Source organism: Dermacentor andersoni, chromosome 2 (assembly GCF_023375885.2).
Source record: "Dermacentor andersoni chromosome 2, qqDerAnde1_hic_scaffold, whole genome shotgun sequence".
In the NCBI taxonomy this organism is placed as follows: Eukaryota; Metazoa; Arthropoda; class Arachnida; order Ixodida; family Ixodidae; genus Dermacentor; species Dermacentor andersoni.
In genome coordinates, this window is record NC_092815.1 from 220,178,300 (window position 1) to 220,197,433 (window position 19,134).

Sequence of the window (19,134 nt, forward strand, 5' to 3'; positions counted from 1 at the left end):
TTTTGTTACTTGGTTAAGAATCCGGTATTCGATACAGAAGCGCCAGGGTTTGTTCTTTCCAACGGGCACGACAGCAGATGCCCATGGACTTGAAGAAGGTTCGATGATATCACGAGCAAGCATTCTGTCAACATTCTTTTGTGTAACTTGGCGCTCAGTGGAGGAGGCACGATAGGGACGTCGGGGCATAGGTTTGGCATCGCCGGTGTGAGTCTGATTCTTGACAACTGACGATCGTCGTCTTCGTGAGTCCTCTCATCAGCGTTCGCTCCTGCAGCGCCTCGTAGCAATACTACCACTTTGCAATCAGCTTGCAAGCTAAGGTTTCTTTTACTGAAACATAATTGCCGAACAACCCCAGATTACGTAGCGACTTATCAAACAAGACAACGAGCAGAAGGACAAGGTACCATCATTGCAATAGCCATAGATTGAGTGAAGAAATGAAATTTAGCGGCGCGACTATCACCTCCAAAGTAAAGTGCATTCGCGTTGGGAACGCGAATCGTGGACGCCGTCGTATACCTTTTTGGCGGAATGCGTAAGGTCGCGTTGCCAGCGCTTGTGTGTATGCGCCATTCGCATGCCCAACGGCCTAGTAGACACCGCGGTTGTCTCCACTCTGTGCGGAGCCGAGGGTGAAGAGGAGATTGATGCACTCTGCTCCAAAGCAGGCGAAGGAGACAGAGAGAAACTTTTATTGCCTAAAAAGGTTTACGTGCAATGATCGCAGCTCCTTTCGCCCAAGACCCCACTGGCCTCGGCCATCCGCTTGACCTGTCTTATGAATGCCTGTTGTACTGCCACGTCTGAGCTGGTTCGCTGTGCCTCCCATTTCTTCATCGTGCGGTGTGTTTCATAGAATGGGTGTGATTCACAATCCCGTGTAATGTATTGTAGTGTTGGCAGGCCGCCTGACCACGGGCAGTCGGGCCTGTAGTGAATCAGGAACGTGGTATTCTGTAATTTAGCGTGGGGGAATACCCCGGTCTCAATTTTGAGGCAGCTGGCGGCTTCCTCTCCACTGAGTTGTGGGTGAGGGGGAGGGTATTTTTCGCTTGTTGCACTCTGATGAGCGAGAATACCTCGGGTATTCCTTGGATTGGGGTTATTACGGTGGCTTCTCGGGACCGTTCCTGTCGAGTCGACCCGAGTAAGGCCAATCCACACGACGGGCCACATTGCTCTCTCGGACCGTGGTCCACGCACCACGTGATAGGACGTCACCAGTTCGTGCGGACCGCCGTTGGCCCGCTCAAGACTGCGGCCCTAGCGGTCCAACAAATCGCCGAGGCTTTTTCCGCTTCAGTATTGGCGGCGGACCGCATGCAAGCCGCAGCGATTTTGGCGTAGCCAACGAATGTTGTCCTGCAACAGAGTGTCATCAGCCAAACCCAATCTAGTTTTCGGCTCATGCAGCCGTTTCATGTCCGCCGTTCCGCCTACATTACGTGCAGCATGCACCTGCGTGCATGCAGACATATTTTTTAAACACCATGTCCTCTTGGAGTGACGAGGAGGTTTTTTATATTGTATCCCTCGTTGAGCAGTTCCTGGCTTTGTGGGACTCGAGTAGGAGTGATTACAATGATAACGCGAAAAAGCGTTAGTGTAGCGGGTTGGCATGCTCTGCCGTCTGCTATAGCGGTCCGTCGTTCGGATGCCGGACCGGACCGCGGCGGGCCGTGACATCGCATCACGTGACCAATCGGCCCGCAGACTTGCTCCGTCGTATGGATCGGCCTTTAATGATCCCTCGGGCTAGCGAATCGGCCATTTCCTTCCTCTCAAGGCCTGTGTGACCTCGGCACCATACGATCCGGTGATGATGGGCGAATTTCGTCGGTATTATTGAGTGACTTGTATGGGTAACGTGGCGCCTAAGAAGCAGGCGACAGGCTTCTTGTGGGCCTGTAATTATCGTCACGCTCTTTTGCCTGCGTTTCTCACGGGAGCTACGGCCGTTGCCATTGCTGAAATTTCGGCAGCCGCCGGAGTACTTGCCCTCACGGATGCCGTAAATTGTTGCTAGGCTTTCGTGTAGGCGATTGCAACTGCGTACCTCGATTTTCTTTTGTGCGTCGCTGGCGTTCGCGTGTACGTCCGCATACGGGGCTGCGTCCGTGTACGTTGTGTTGTAGTGGGATCATTTTCATACATTAGTTCTAATACGTTGTGTGCGTGCTTTTCGCCTTGCTTTATTCCGGGTATATGTTTTGGGGTATGGGGGCGAAGGAGAAGATGGGCTCACGTACGGGTAGCGCGAGAATAGAACACGCTAGCACGCTCGACTTGAGAGGCTGTGGTGTCGGCCATACCGGAGTTCCCGCGTCACCATGGCTGGGTGCCCAAATAAACCGTGGCCTCTTCGCGCTGCCTCCCGCAGAAAACCTTCTGCATTGTGGGCAAGGAACGGAAGGAGGTCGGAGCTGACATCGCCGTAGGCAATTCGGAGAACGCTATGTAGCATACTCACTGTTGTCAACGAACCACTGCAAGTTGGAGCTAGCTGTACCGCGTCTTCGACCTTGAACGAGAGTTTCGGTCGTCTCAAAGCTTCTGCGAGCGATCGAAGAGGAGCTCTAGAAATGCTGGCTTATGCTGCCAGGACCTTCTGAAACGCTGAGGTCGGAGCTGTATGTGCCACGGGACCGCGTGCGTTGCTTGGCGTTGCCAACTTTGACACCACCTATAAAAATACATGTAAAACGTGAAAATGATTTTATTGCACAAGCACTGGCGTGACTTGAATGAAACTTGTTGCATTTATGAGAGAAGAATAAATTGTAGCGAATTCAGAAAGACAATCTTTATTGTAAGCATGCGATTTTCACAAGAATTACAAGAAAACTACCAAGCTTGACGTTTACAAGTCCATACCTAAGCGCACAAAACAGATATTTGTATCCTGCCCCCGCTAGATCATTTTCATGAAGCGGACTAACTTGATATATTAATTTAGAGCTTAGGTGAAATTGTTGCAATTTCACATAGGTCTTGCAAAAGTCCTACTTGAGGGTATATTCTAGAGCGGTGTACATGACATCAATTTTGTGTGTTTGAGATGTTATATTCTATGCAGTTTACAGAAGTGTGATACGCTTTTTCAATGCTCGGATATAACGTTATGAACTCCATCGGTGAGATTTTGCAAGGTTTTACATATTTGAGAAAATTGAGGCACTAAAGAAAACACGTGTGTGCTACAGTAATTTCATTTTAACTGATTCTTTTTAATGCAACAAACCTTATAGAACTTAGTGCAGTGGCTGCCGAGAAAAAAGATATTTCTGTTACCATGTAATTAGATGGGAGCCCCCGAGCTAAATGGAAAGACGTAAAAAATGCAGGTACGTTAACTAGACCATGATTTAAAGCGACAGAATCAAGGACGCTGTTGGCCCATTTAAGTAGCAATCACAATTTTAAATAGGCACAGAAAGTAGCAACAAACGGTAAGTGGCATGAACTGACGGTGAAACCTTGGTATTTAGGATGTAGTATGTCAGATTAGTGCACGTAAGTAGGCTGTTATAAAGTACGAAGTTTGCAGTTAATTTATCATTATGCATTTGCAATTTGTTTTATTTGCATTACGAAGTAAAAAGAAATGTCGCGGCGCTGCCTTGGCGGTCACGATTGGAGCAGCAGAGTCGTCGCGTCGCTCGTTGCATGGCGGCGCACGAGTGCTTTTGTACGCGCGCGAGTCTGCAAGTGAGTACTCGGAGGTATTTGGTCTCCCTGTGAAATACTAAATGCCATTGACTATTCTGCCATAGACGCGTACCAGCCCTGCAATAGGTCTGTTCGATTAAGAAATGTGCACGGCATCACAAGTGAAAAGGTGCAAGCGCTGCAAATTGTTGTTGCACCGGGCTCCACCCACTTGCTACTAGGTTCAAGGCTGCACTTTACTGCACCTTGCCTTGCACCCAGCGCAGTTGTGAACGCGGTGAACAGTAAATACGCGTAAAAGGTACAAAGCAACTTGCTTCAACGGAGCTTATAATAGTAGTAGTACTAATAGTACGTAGGTGTTCTGTACTAGCATGATAGCCCTGCTGGCTATCCTACCACTTAGCTTAGCTTGGCTAAAAAAGAAGGTCCAGACTTCTATATGACCAAAGCATTTAGGAAAGTGCAAAATCACGTAGCTATTATTGCAGAAATAATTCAGCATTTTAGAAAACATGAACCACACGAACATCGGCTTGATAAACAAAGTGATTCTTCCGAACAGCTATAGGACAGCCCTCCCGCGTAGCACAAAGGAGATGCATAACGTTTACATAGCGTTTATCTGACACGATAAAAACGGTTTACAGAGGACACAAGTAAGACAACATCGTTGTTAGAACGTCGTATATGTCAGCTAATGTCCTGCTTAATTACTTCTTTCAAACGATCTAGAACAGCTCTTGAAAACGTATCCGAAAAGCTGGTCTTGAAATGGGATTGGGAAAGATACAAATTATCCCTTTGCCAGAGCTCTTCATATAAGATTTCTGAACGCTTTTAAGACGATATCAAATAGCTGGTCTAGAAGTAGTCTTGAAAGGTTTACGACAATCTGAAGCTCGTTTTTGTGGTTTCCAAATGAGTCGAAGCGTCGGTGTCTGGTGCTACTGAGCTCCTGGCGCATTGCCAAGTACTGTTGCCTATAGGGGCCGACGCATACTCGACCAAGTCACCTGAAAAGAAACATGTCCGCAAAAAGGCATCCGCAATGTCGCCTTTGGTATGTAGCAACGATGTTTAAAACAAAAATTGAATGACATCCCACTAAGAAATGGGCGCGTCTTGACAATCGGCCAGGACAGGACTTTTGTGCCAAGAGCGCATAAAATGAGCATATCACAAAGCAGCACTCAATAGGAAAAGTAATAAATATGCAAGGTTTCAGCAAAATACATGAGAAATCCAAAGTAAATTCAATTAAAAGCACATCAAGAATCATAAAGCTACCAGACACAATTCTTAACGAACTATATATTGATCAACAATGACTAAAATATGCACAGACAAAATTCGTAAGTACACATACGATGACGAACAGCAAGAACGCGAAGTGGGCTAAAGTCTCTTAATTTGCACAGTAAAGAGCGCAGACTATCACATGAACAGACTAGAGTTACTTAGAAATTGATATCACAGCAACTGCAAGAAGCGTGGAAGAAGAGTGGAAATGCGAGATTGAATCGCATGATATCCGCCTACAAGCACCGTTACCATAATATAGAAGTTTGAAAAGAAGACAAAAAGGAATAACAACACATGCCACCAAATATCAACCCTGTGATAAAAACCGAACGGGAACATGTCAAAACTGAGAATATTGCCTCTATGGTGCATCAAATACAGTAAGGGGAAGATAGTTCATAGAACCATAAAACTAAAGAACAATCAACTGAAACATCGTATACAATACTGCAACAAGGAAATCTGTGTAACAAGTGGACATCACTGTAATACAGATTACGATGAGACTCAGTAACACTACATAACAAAAACACTCTTAGTACACTAGCACACGAGAAATGAATGTGTAAACCTCATTATCAGAAACTTGTATAAACCTTGAAAAAACTGGAATGCACAGGAAGCTGCCCTTCAGTAAACAAGGGAGCAATGGTGATAATAAATACGAATAGGTTTATAAAATGAGCATTGTACAAAAGGCGTACCACCCTCGTAAGAAAAGGCATAAGGTCGCAATGAATCATTTGCAAACCCTTGAAAATATTATTACATTTTGCACACATCTCCAGTCTCCTAAAATAAAAAAAAGAAGAAATTGGCTCACCATCCTGGCCCTGCCAAAGCGGATGTCCAGCGAAGCTGTTTGATACCGCCCCTACAACTGCTGTGGGGGTATGCAATGCTTTACTGCTTTGAAGTGATGGTAAATTCGACCGCACGCCTTCGCCCGTAGCGGTGCTGCAACAACACTGAAATCAGGTGCTAGTCTGATTATTACATATACGCAAGGCTAGGGACGTCACTTCCCACGTCGCAAGCAGCCATCGCCGCGGCTGCTTGCGCAGCAGTAATCGCTATCGGGCAACGCATGCGGGGGCGCTACGTGCTTCGCATTGTTACCAGGCGCACCTTATCGTTAATTATGTGGCTGGGATGCTTGTTTTGCGCTAGTTCTTTATTGAGAGGTACGAGATGCTGTATCCGTGCTTCCAAAGAATGTATACACTGTGCGCTTCGCTTTGCTGAAACATCTGCCTTACGGGGGTACGAGCCATTGCTTCTGGCCCTGCACTGCCACCGCGATCGTTCCAGATTTTTGATAACAGACACAAAAAATGTCGACCAACTAGTGGCTAACAGTTTCGCTGTAAAAAGCCCCCTGAATGACAAAAAAGTTTCACACATGTAGCGCCGAGCAAATGCTTTACCAGTTCATCCCCACTTTATATTTGACACACAGTCCAGGCAGAGTTCTATTGATGGACAGCCTGGGAACACACCACTTTGTACTCTACAGTTCCGCTGGTAATGGCGCCGCCGCACATGCTGGCACTTAAAATGTTTTCAATGTCGACGCACTTGCTGCTATGGACAGGTATGCCCAGAAATTTGCACTGGTGCTTCACTTCGTCGAATTGGACACAATATTATGCACTACGTTGGTAGTCGAAATGTTTTTAATGCAGATGCAGTGGCTTCACCAGGACGACTTGCCTAAGTAGCATCTCTGACACATGTATGCGCTCACTCTTTACTTTGTAGCACTGAACTTTTGGTGTACACTCTCGGTGTGCTTGCCAAAACAGTGGTAAGACCTCACACTCAAATAATTGTAGATTTTAATTAAACATATTGCAGAAAACGTAAGCCACAATAAAAAAAAGATATGCTAAGTTTTATCACTTATTAAAGTGGCACTAACACAAAATATGCAACTATAACACTGTATTCGGTTCATAAGTGTAAACATAACCAATCCTAACTATAAAAATGTATTGCAGAGATCGCTTTGAACAGGCTGTTCAATCAAATGGGCACATAATATGTAGATTCCACATTGAGTATGTTGCGCATTTCAACAATGTAATGACAATATAAATTGCGCTCACTCGCCCTTCCTGTGCTAGAAATCTCATAACTTGCATTTCTTAAACGATTTGGAGGATGTCCTTTAAAGCAGATAAAGCAAAATGCCCGGATGTATATCCACGTATTCTCCTGCCCTTTGACCAGGGACCACTTTTTTGATGCCAGTGGACTGAATGAGAACGACCACTATCGATCAAAGCCACTATGTGCTTAAGGTATTATCACGTCTTATGTCACCTGTCATCTGCTTACTACCATTCATTACACCACGCTATGTTACCAAGCACTAGTCCGATATTGCTGCATTTATTGGCACAATGTAGCCTTGTAACCACATCTTCTAGTTAGACCTCCAGGTAGGGACCAATATATGCAAATAATCATGCACATATCAATTCCGCAATGGCATTACTAAAATTGCTAAAATAAACCGTATTACATAGACTCTAAGCAGGAAACGCTATGTACTTTTTCACCCATCAACTTACTTAATGAACAGACATGCCTAAATGCCTAAAAACAGGTTGCTCCGTTTGACGTACGCTTGGAAAATTTGTTTCACAAGGGCCAGAAACAGCGGGTGCCCTGTTGCGCGAAGTGCACGAACAGTGCACAAGTCGAATAAACCGAGCGAACGCTTCCAAAACTCGGTGGGTACACATGGCACACGCACGAAATCAGCAGGTGGCCGGCTAATTGCCGCAAGGGCCGCGCAGCGCGGAGACGGGCACCAGTCACAAACAGCAAAAATAGTGACTACCTAGAGTAGCAGGATATTTTATGCCAAGGGATTTCACGACTCACGAATGCAGTATTCACTATTGAGTTACACAGAGTATATGCGGTATCCGATCGCGAACTACAAGAACTATAACAAGAACAAAGCTACAAGCAGCGCGATATATTTCTAGTATTCCAGGGCGCCGAACAAAATCGAATTCGGCCGTCTCATATTGTAACAAAATTCCTCTTAAGACCATGAAATACCATCCACGTGGGACAAAAGGGGCCAAAACAGAACTGAAGCTGAATCGCAAGCGGTAACAGCACGGTATGGTTCACACAATATTTTACGAGTGCGCTGTAGTACAGGGCAAAGAAATAGGACGGGCGCTTCACCTCATCTCTTGCGATAGCGCACTCGTAATGAACAATAACAAAGAGCCCGTTTGTCAGTTCACTTCTCTGCAATATTCTTGCTAAACAGTTACGGCTCTATGGAGGAAATAGGCTATGTGCGCAGACACAGCATTCTCGCCTTTCTTCGCATCCTGCAAATCTTGCTGGTTTCACGCATGAGGACCAAGCCCGATGCCAGGCACCGAAAAGCAACATTTCCTCTCCAGCTTTCATCTTAATACTGCTTTTAACGCATTAATTACGTCAACGAAACGGCGACTCACATAGCCATAGCGAGATGACAATGAGCTTGAAGAGCAAATTAGTGCCCTCCACTCGGCGCTCTCGAATGAAAAACTCAGCAGCTCTCGAAATTAAAATCTTACAAACAAATCGCTGCACACGCAGTGCCAAGTAAGAAAACAAAGCGCAATACTTGCTTGACAAAGGAGAGCGCAACCAAAACCAGTGAGAAGCACACGACTGCCCAAACGAGCACAATTGCAGAACTATGCACAGCCCGGTTTCACACCAGGGTTGCCAGATCGCTCCAACCACAGGTACTCAAATTGGCCTCCACAGTAGCCCAAATGTAGCCAAAAGCGAAACTTTTGGGGTAACCTCAAAGTCGCCAAAAAGCTTTGGCTTTTTGTGAAGTCATTTCTTAAGCATATTGAATTCATTTTCGGCCAGGATACCTACACATTACCTTTTTCCACGCATGACCACGCATGACCTCCGCGCGTATTGTCATGGAGGCCATGCGGCACGGAAAACAGATGCTGCACAAGCTCAAGAAGTGCAGAAACGCAGACATGCAGACAAATTCATGATAAGGCAAAGGCGGTCTTCGTTGCAAATGCACTGTTTTATTTTTCCCAGAGCACCGAAAAATCACGAAAAGAACAACACAAGAAATGCACCGCGCAATAAACACGCTAAGCAATGGCATGCATTCAGGCGTTCAGTATTATTACTTACAGCACATGATAATTTCGCTCAACACCATACAATGCACTAAACGGAAAACTACAACAAATTTCAAGACAAAGTCTAACACGATAGATGGCGGCTGGTACAAAATCTAGTAAGATATATAGACATAAAACATATGCTATCATTAGGCATCACGAGCTTATCGAGAAGTGAACCATCTTGGTCCGTACAAAATGTCACAGCTGAAACGGGACAAAAATTCTTGGCCCGGTTTAAAATCCTTGCAGCAGCCTCCGTTCCTGACCAGGTCAAACTTCACGTGGAGGAGCGCTACCAATGTCGCATTCGACATTATATTTCGAAGGTCGGTTTTAACAAGCGAGACCTGGTTGAACACTCGTTCGACGGCGTCATGTGATAAGGGTAGCGATAGCAAAGACAGGGGGGGGGGGGGGGGGGGGTTAGAGTTATGTAGGGAACGGATGACTGTGGAGGCTGTGCGGCAACGAAAGAGGATCCCTTCTACGTTGGCGTTGGAGCAGGGACAATTTGGGCAGGAAGGGTCCGAGCTAATTGCCACGTAAGCGCCTTGCGGCAGGCAGAACATTCGGCGAATTTCGGTTGGGTTCATCCCGGTGTTCTCACAGCTTTCTGGCGCCGAGGTCAACCGCAGCGCACCGACAACGGCAGCTAAAAGCATATCATGCTTAAAACGTAGAACGCGGAAAGCTCACATATGGAGACAGCAACAGTATGTTCGCTGGCTCGCGCGTGCGGGTAGAGTTAGTTCCCGGATGGAGACGTGTTTCCTGAGGCCATTTTTCTTGATTAAAATTGCCAAAAGGCCGCGATCCTTAACCTTTTCACATACATATGTGTTCTTTAACATATAATTTGCAAATTTTGATATTGTAGCAGATGCGATAAATTTCTTTACCCTGCTATCGTCTGCATTTTGATTCAAGCGTGCTTTTCATTTATGCTTAACTATTTTTACTTCTGTTTACACAGGAAAACTATGCAGCCACAAAATAGCCACACAGCCAAAAGGTAAATTGTGACGTCGACTCGGACAAATAGTAGCCCAATTTGGTTTTTAATAGCACAATCTGGCAACCCTGTTTCACACGGTAATGCGGCAGCCTTTGGGCGCTATTCTGGGGCCGAATGTGATAACGGTTTTGTAGGGGAACCGTTTGTTTGGCCTTACCTGATTGGTCAAAATTTTGGTTACGTCACAGGTCGTCAGAGGCAGCGGGGCGGTATCGCAATTTATGAATACGTCGTGCATCTGTCAACCATCTTCACAGCGAAGCGGTCGTAGGAACCGGCGAAGGGGTAGTCCGCTTTGGGTTCTGTTGCTCTGGCTTGGCTGTTGGCTTGCGACTCTGGCCGCGCGCCGGTCGCGCGACCCCGAAGACACGCGAGCTTCGCGCGCGCGTACGTTGGTTGCTTTGGAGGCTATTACTTGCCTTCGTCGTCTGCTTGGCGTTGCTCTTTCGGTATCGACCACGGCTGGAAGTGCGATACGCGTTCGAAGAAATGACGGATAATGACTTGCACCGCCCTTGCCGGCTTTTCTAAGTAGACCTTTTGCAGGCTACGCTATCAAATGGAGGAGACTCGGGTGCAAGCGTACCAGTGGTCATTCAACTCAGAGGAAGTAATACGGCGCGCTGCGGTTCATCGCCACAGGCCTGCAGATCCCAGAGGTCAGTCGGACGTGAAGCATTCATCGGAATGGCCTAGATCTCTGCTTCCAACTCTGTCCACAAAGTTGCTCTCGCAATTACTGCGGTAGGCGGTAGAAGGGTTGGGTCAGCTTTTCCGTGACCTCCGCTTCAAAGCCAATGCCAAGGAGATATTTGCATGGTAAGACCAAATTCCTAGTGCTATCGCCAGCGTGAATAGCTCGCAGATCGCCGTTCAGCAATCAGAAGGGTTACACCTAGGCTGGTTCAGCGTTTCCTTCGTTCGGCTTATAAAACTGTACAGTCAGGATGGGAAGATCTTATTCGGCTGCCCTTTGTTCTCTCGTGCCGCACTTTGTTCCTCACGGCACAGCGTGCACCGCCAGCACCACACTCTTCGATTTCACTTCGCGCAGGCGATGCGGGGCCCGTATATCGTAATGTTCAATTTCACGTGGCATTGTTTCTATCACGCGACGCGTGATAGAACTGCCAGCACTGCCAACACTTAAGAAGTGCTGGCAGTGCGTTCCTGTTGCGTGCATCGTGCGAGCTCCTAGTAGCAGACGACATAGCGCTGCGCTCTGTCAACTCATTTACGCTTGCGATGCCGCCTGTCGGCTGAGAATGAAAAAGAACGACTATAATGAATTACTTATGCATCGCGTAAACACCCGGCACCACACGTTTATACTTCAGAACTTGGCGTACAATATTTATTATATATTTTACATTTATTTAGCAAGCAGAAGCATTCTGCAATTCTTCGATTAGCTTATCATATAATGACGTACACTTCAGGGGTGGCAGCCTCTCACCCTTTGGTCGCGTCATCCCCTTCCACCACCGGCTTGGGAGTGGCACATTTAGTGACGCAAGTGGTGAAGCGAAAGGTTCGTATTCCGAACCGTGATGAGATTCGGCCCCTGGGCATTCAGCCATTTTCTTCAATGCGTGACGTAGACGCGACGCGAATAAAATGTCGCTGACGGCCCCATTTTGTTTTCGTAACGTGACGCCGACTTGACGTTTTGCCTAAGAAACTGAAATGAAGGCGCTGAACGTAAGGTTCTCGGTAAGGCAAAACAGTTTTCCTCCGCAGTAAAATTAAAGCAGCTAGCTCAAAGCGCATGATTATTCCGTCGACAACGCTTCTCGCTTCCGTCGTCTGCGGCGTACAAGCCGTCGTCTGCTTCAATAGCTAGGATGCGTGTCCCCGGGAGATGGAATGAGTCATCGTATGTTGGCGCCCACGCGCTTGTTTTGTTACTTGAGACAACATGCGCGACCTACCATAGGTGAGCGCACGTTCTAGGACACGTTATTGCTATCTTGTGAAACGCAAGTGACCCAGCCTGACTCGGCTGGCTGAGAAACGGCCGAATATCACCGATAGCGTTGTGCACGCCAGAGATATCCACTAGCGCGACGCAAGCGCCGGCGCTGCCATCTCTTGTTCACTTCGCTGGTTACTCGCACCACGGGAGGAAACTTCAAGGCGCCGCCTTGTGTACATTTCTTTTTATAAATTAGAAAGACGCCGTTGTCATAGTTTTTGATTGTGCGAAAAGGCATTAATCTTGATTACAATACAAATGCAGCAGTGAAAAGTGGAAAACATTGCCGAAAGTTTGCTATGTTCAACCAATATTATTTCGTATAAACGCGTTCTTTTAAAAAAATGATGGCCCCAAACACAGATGGCAACACCACCCGAAAGCGATGCAAATACTACGAGCGTATGTTACGAGCAAAAGATTTCCATGGCGCCAAACGACGGGGAAAATGTGCGATACGCATTCCTCTCGGCTGCTATTGCATATGGCTGCTCATTAGCCTAATTAGCGTGGCTTGTCGCACCACAAATTATGGCAGAAAATCGCAGCAATGGCGGCCCAGCGCAACGTAACGGTAGTCAAAATTAATTTTACGGAAGAGCCCTTCCTGTGACGCTCCTCACGGGATATTCCTTCAGCCTATCAGCAAGCTGGCATGCCGCATATCTTGGATCGCCACCACATATTCGCGAAATTGCAGATGCGTTGCACTGGCTTCTGAACGCTACCGCTCACATTCTTTTTGAAGCGCTAACGTCGCAATACAGCTGCCACGGACCAAAAAATGTATTGGTCGATAAAATTTGCAACTCCACGTCACGTTTCGTCATCTTGATGAAAACGCAAAATTGCATTTTGCAAAACTTCCGCTTCCCGGCACAAATTTTAAAGCACGTGACCTCTCGAAAGCCAATCAGAGAGTAAACATAAGCGGATAATCAGAGAGTAAACAGTAAAGCGGATAATGGCGGCCGTGCAGCCGCCATGCGTGTCGAGAATAGCGCTCTTGGCCACACGCTTGGTCATGTGACCGATGTGACGACGGTATCGTATCGCCGCCTTGCGCAAGGTTGGATCGTGTTGATGGGTTGTTGAAGCGCCGCGGCGTGAGCGCTTGGTGTGCCCGTCGTGCGTGTCGTATGCGCTCCGCAATTCTGTTTATCGACTGTAAATCAGGCCGCGCAGACTCAGACGCCGCCCTCTCTTCCGTTGTTCTTTCGCGCGCTTGCTCGCTTGCTCGCTCCGTCTCAAACAAGAGCAGTGAGCTGGGAGTTTGCACTGTGCATTTCGCAGGCCTTTCATTTGTGCCTTTCATTTCGGACGCCGTCGGGGCCGCATCATTGTGGTTAGACAATCGGCGCGTCTGAGAAGGCGCGATCACGCCAAGCCGTGTGCCCAAGCGTGCCGAGCCCAGCCCGTTGAGTCCCATGAATATTAAAGCCAATAGCTTACTGCCTCCGGCTGCTTTTACAGTTGACAAGAGGTCAGTGGGTGGTCGTAAGTATTGTTGATGCGCAAGGAAAACGTTCGTTTCTTCTTTTACTCTCTCGCCAACTATATTTAGCTCGCTCTCTCTTGTTCTTTCGTTCACTCGCTCGTTCGGGCTGTTCGCTTGTGCTGACATTCATTGACGTTGGTTTCGGCAGACTGTTTTTGTATGCATTGTGCCGACGGCAACGCCACTCAGCGCACTGAGAGCTGCGCTAAAGCTCCAATAATTAACATGTATGCAAACACTCAGAACTAAGGCTGTGCATTCCTCCCACGACGTAAGCGTTCGTCAAGTCACGACAGAAAAAGAAACACTGCAAAATAAAAGGCACGACATGACGATAGCACCTCGATATTTTCATATTTCAGTTTTATATTCAAATCACGTGTTCAAGAAATATTTCATATATCGGCACGCCCTTCCGTCTGAATGTGCAGACCGCTAGCTCGATGCTATGTCCGTGGAGCTGGTTGCACTGAGGCGCTAGTGCTTGTCTTTACGTGTTTGTGCATGTCGTTCGCATTGGTCAAGAGCTGCTGCGCGCTTACAGGTCACAGTTGGGGACGACGATGTAAAGTCAGGCTTCGGCTGATGAGAGGCTCCCTTTGTGTTCTGGCCGACATATATCACCAGCTCGCACTGTGCCGCTGTTTGCCTACATTGCTTTCAGTAAAGTCATTCGATACCGAAAAATCTCGGTAACTGCAGACCGCCTAAAAGGAATTTTCACTTAAACGGAACAACTCCCTCATATTTAGTTGTTTTTACTTTAAGGCAAAGCAAAAAGTTCGGCAGAGAAACATAAGACTGATTATGTGAGGAAATGCTAAAGAATTATACCGTTGGCAGACCTAGGAACGTGATGAACGCGCTCATTTTATACACTCATGACGTGGCACCACCTGCTCCCCATTGGTTTGCCGTCACGTGTCCAATGACGCACGAACTGGGCCGCACCTTTACTCAGCCAGATGGCTGTGACGTGACGTATGCAGTGGTGCACGCACTGGCACACATTTAGTCAGCTGTAATCGTGGAGCAGCCGAGCCGTTGGGGAAGCGTGCTCGTCTCGCAATCCGGAGATCCACGTTCGATTCCAACCTAGGCCGAAATGTACCAGAATTTATTTTCAAAAGCAATAATTTAGTTTGTTTGCGGGAACCTGTCTGAAATCTTTGCCGTCAATCCAAGTATTTTTTATGTTTTCTTGTTTTTTGCGCCGTCGGCCATTTTTGGTAACATCCTTCCGTCACGCCAACGCCGACGGATTGTCGAGTAACATGGCCTATAATGCTTTCGCGTTAAAGAAGTTCGTTAAACGGAAGTATATTTCTTCATACGCCACCAAGGTGGTTTTGTTGTTGCCGTGGTTAGTGGGGCTCTGTCTTGGCGTGCAGTGGTTTGTCGGCAATATCGCTGAGCTGCTAGCGTTTCCGATGGCGACACAGAAACACCACCAGAATGCACTCACGCTGCAGAAAAAAATCGCAGTTACCAATGACTTGGAGTGATCGACAACTTTGATAACTTCACTAACTAGATCTTTTCTTGTGTCGACTAGACGGCTTTCTTACCTTTTTTGTAACTATGTTTTGTGCTGCTAGCTTTGGTCTGCGGTTACGTGCAAGTAAAAATGTGAGAAGGTTTCTAATCGGATTTACTACACTTACCTGCTGTTGGCAATGAAGCATCTGCCCCTTTCAAAAAGCGTGTTTCGTATCGTTGAGCTCGATCTCTCGAAAGTCCTGATAAACGGAACTTATTTACCTAGTTCCCTGAGATCATGTTTAACAAGAGACCATTTTATATAATGCTTTCAGTGTCGACGTCCGGAGACATTACCAAGTTTCTTTGGCGGTTTTTTTTTTCTTTTTCCAGCCGGTGACATTGCGACAAACAAAACAGGTGCTGTGTTGTTACTGATAATGGATCATACTCCTCTTATTTCTGGTTGCGTTTCTGCGCTAAGCTCGTCACATTACGAAAACTGGAGACTCGTATTTAGGCGATTGCCTTGCAACAAGCTTCATTTCTTGCCGGACGCATTTCTCATTCTGTGTCAAGCCATTTTTTTTTTCGTTATGGACGTGCACAGTAATGTGTATTTCCTTTTTGGCAGAACCGTGGACCGTTCCCTGGTGGAAGCGGCTCTACATGGCGTAAGCCAGAGCGACTGCGACATGGCCTACCCCGACTGCCAGCTAGCCTGACGGATCTACGTACGCTGTAGTTATGGCCTCACGTTAACCTTTGTTGTTGAAAAATAAACGCTGGTCCGTTGTCCCTGTTTTAGATGCTGCAGCATTGTGGGCGAACAGCCTTAAAATGGGCCCATGAAGCGATTTTTGGTGTGCCTAATAAGAGACATAGAGGGTATATCTCTTGGAATGTTTTCTCACAAGAATCTTACAGAAGTGCACTTTATTAAAAGGGCTACAAGGGGATTGGACGTTGCTCTGTACTGTTATTCCGTGCAGTTATGAGTACGTCCCCTCTCCCTGGGAACAACTTTAGAACAATACCTGTAAATTGACGCAAATGCTTCCTACTTTCGGTACGTTTAAGCAAAGTATGCTCCGTGTATTTTTACGGACCGGTTTCTCTCATCGTGATAATAGTGGAAATGGAGTTACGTGCAGTGTTGGCATTTTATACCGTATGCAGTTACTGCACCTTCCTCCCTGCGCCCACACGTAACTTCAAAATACCAGTACTCGAGTCATTTCTGCTGCAGTACAAAGCAGCGCCAAGCCGCAGTGGTTCATCATCCGCCTCCTATGCCTGGCCTGGTGCTCGGCTTCTGGGGGTTCACATCACGAAAGAGGGCCCAATAGAGATTTCATAGTTGTCCCTGGGCGCCTCTTGTCCAGCCACAGATGGCCTTGATGAAGAGCATGCGCCGTGTTTGTAGGAGGCAAGTGCTGCCGCCGTAAACCTACCAGCAAAACAGGCATGTTCCCGGACTGCTGTTCGGCCATTATGAGATCTCAACGCTTGGAAAGGGTTGTTTGTCCCCAACCGGAAGGCCGCCTCAATAGGTGCATTAGGGGTGCCACATGGGAAATTGCCGCTGTGAGAGCGGTCTGAACCTCTTTGTTTGTGCTTAAGAGGGTTTGTAGGGGAATTTAGTGCGCAGGCTTCTTTCCGAAGCGTATTACTTCTGAAGAAAGCTGAACATCAGGTCGAGGTACATTTGCACCTTTTTGAACCAGTGGGTGCCTGGCGGCAATGGGAATAGAACCCACAACTTGCCACAGCTGAGGCGGGCGGTCTACAACCAGGCCACGGCTGCGGTTCAGAGCAAAGAGAAAGGGAAACCTAGTGGATCACATTTTAGCTATGGTTCGTTAAAATAAACGAAACTCACTCACACTCACTCACAGGTTATATTCTTTGCTTTGATTCATAATGGCAACAGCGCGAACAAAAACGACGACGAAGCGAAAGGACACAGGCAGCGCTCTTCCTCTGTCCTTTCGCTTCGTCGTCGTTTTTGTTCGCGCTGTTACCATTATGAGCGCATACCAACTCACCCAACTTCCCACTTTATTTCTTTGCGTAGAGCTCACTCGGTCTCACACTCACGACAGTTCTACTCACCCGAGTCTCATTCGCAAATAAACTTATCAAAATTCTACTCAACCATGCTCACGCTGACTAAGACTTGCCAAAAGTCTACCTCAGCCGTGCTCACTCGGACCAAGACTCACAAAAATTCTACTCAGCCGCGCTCATCCGATCTAAAAGTCATCGAAATTCTACTCAGCCGGGCCCGTCTGCTCTAATACTCACCCAAAATTATACTCTAACGGGCTCACTTGGACTAAGACTCACCAAACTACTGCTCAGCCAGGCTCCTTCCGACCAAGACTCACCAAAATTCTACTCAGCCGGGCTCATCCGGTCTAAGAGTCATCGAAATTCTACTCAACCGGGCTCACTCGGACTAAGACTCACCGAAATTCTACTCAGCCAAGCTCACGGGGACTAAGGCTCACCACAAATATACCCAGCAGCCAGGCCTCATTCTCGAGACCAAGACTCACCAAACTTCTCAGACGGGATCACTCAGACTAAGACTCGCCAAATTCGACTCAGCCGAGCTCACTCGGATTGACTCACCAGAATCAGGCTTAGGCTGGCCCAGTTGGCCTACAGTCTATCAGTCACTCACATTGTCTCGTGAATTGAAAACCTCACATATTAAAGACCTCCATACAGTAATAGTATATAGCAGATACATAGAGATTACAAACGCTAAACATTTAAGAAAACGCATGCACAAGTGCTTTAATTTAACATACAAGTAAGTTCCTTATTTCCAGCGCATCACAATGTCTTGTAAGAAAAAGAAGTACGATGGACATTCCGAAAGTAAGATTCGTCATTTATTTTCACACGAAAACTTTATTGCCAAAACAAAATACGCAACGGCATCGCGAACTATACACCTTGCACTATTTGTCCACATGGTCGCCACCGGCGACCATGTGAACTCGATGCCCTGCGATGCAAGCAATCGTCATACAGCCTGCTCCACCTCAGCACAGTTTCGCAAGTGACGTTCCGAAAGCGCGGCTCTCAATGCAGGGAACAAGTGCCCATTCATACCGGATAACAGCCCGCGCTACCATTGGGGACCACGTTGTCAGTACACGCCTGTCTGCCATTGTGATGTGTACTCGAAAAACCCGAAGCACACCGGCCTGCTGCTACTCTCTCTTTTCGAAGCTCTGCGCATGCGTCATCCCTCCTCCGCTGACGCTCCTTCCGTCGTTGAACCAGAACCGGGCGTGGATTACTATGGCGATTGTTTGTTTCACCTCGTGTACCATCTTCTCTTTCAAAGGAATGACGAAACTTACGTTCGGAACGTCCCTCGTATGACGCGCGATTTTGAGAGTGCTGGAAGTATTTCGTTTCTATATGAAGTGTGCTAATGTAACGAAGAAGAGTAGGCTGCCTGTGCCACAGCACCATCGCTACCGGTATGAGCTCGTGATTGCTGTCCTTGCCGAACGCTTGCGACTGCTGCCCATTAGCCTGCGCCCGTTGCTAATAAATCTCTTAGCAAGTGGTGGACGTGGTGGGTTTCGACCACCCTGCAATTTCGGAGTCGCACTCTACCCTCATCGTGCCCGACGACCAATGCACTCCTCCACCTCCTGCAACGGCGCCGGCCACCTTGGTTTGTGCCGGTGCCTTGCGTCAGCGAGAGCCCCCTATCTTCTCCTGCGCAGATGACAGAGACGTTGAAGATTGGATCTCCTCTTATGGGCGAGTGAGCGCCCATAACCAGTGGGACGATGTTACCAAGTTGAGAAACGTCGCATTCTATCTTATGGACGTTGCCAAACTATTGTTTCTAAACCATGAAGCCGACCTCGCTTCGTGGTTGGTCTTCAAGACCAGCTTTACCCAAGTTTTCGGTTGGCCAGCAGTACGAACGCTTCGTGCTGAACAACGTTTGCGCACTCAATCCCAAGAGGCC

The 19,134-nt window shown here is 47.3% G+C and overlaps 1 protein-coding gene across 2 annotated transcripts in view; it reads left to right on the forward strand.

The window, feature by feature from the left end:
- LOC129387064 (uncharacterized) overlaps nucleotides 1–15,932 on the forward strand; it is a 210,049-nt gene extending 194,117 nt beyond the window's left edge. For both annotated transcript variants that reach the window (XM_055075783.2, XM_055075784.2), the window contains exon 4: nucleotides 15,763–15,932. In XM_055075783.2, coding sequence (XP_054931758.2) covers nucleotides 15,763–15,853 — 91 coding nt within the window. In that variant the 3' untranslated portion in view covers nucleotides 15,854–15,932. The remainder of the gene's footprint in view (nucleotides 1–15,762) is intronic.
- Nucleotides 15,933–19,134: the final 3,202 nt, after the last annotated feature.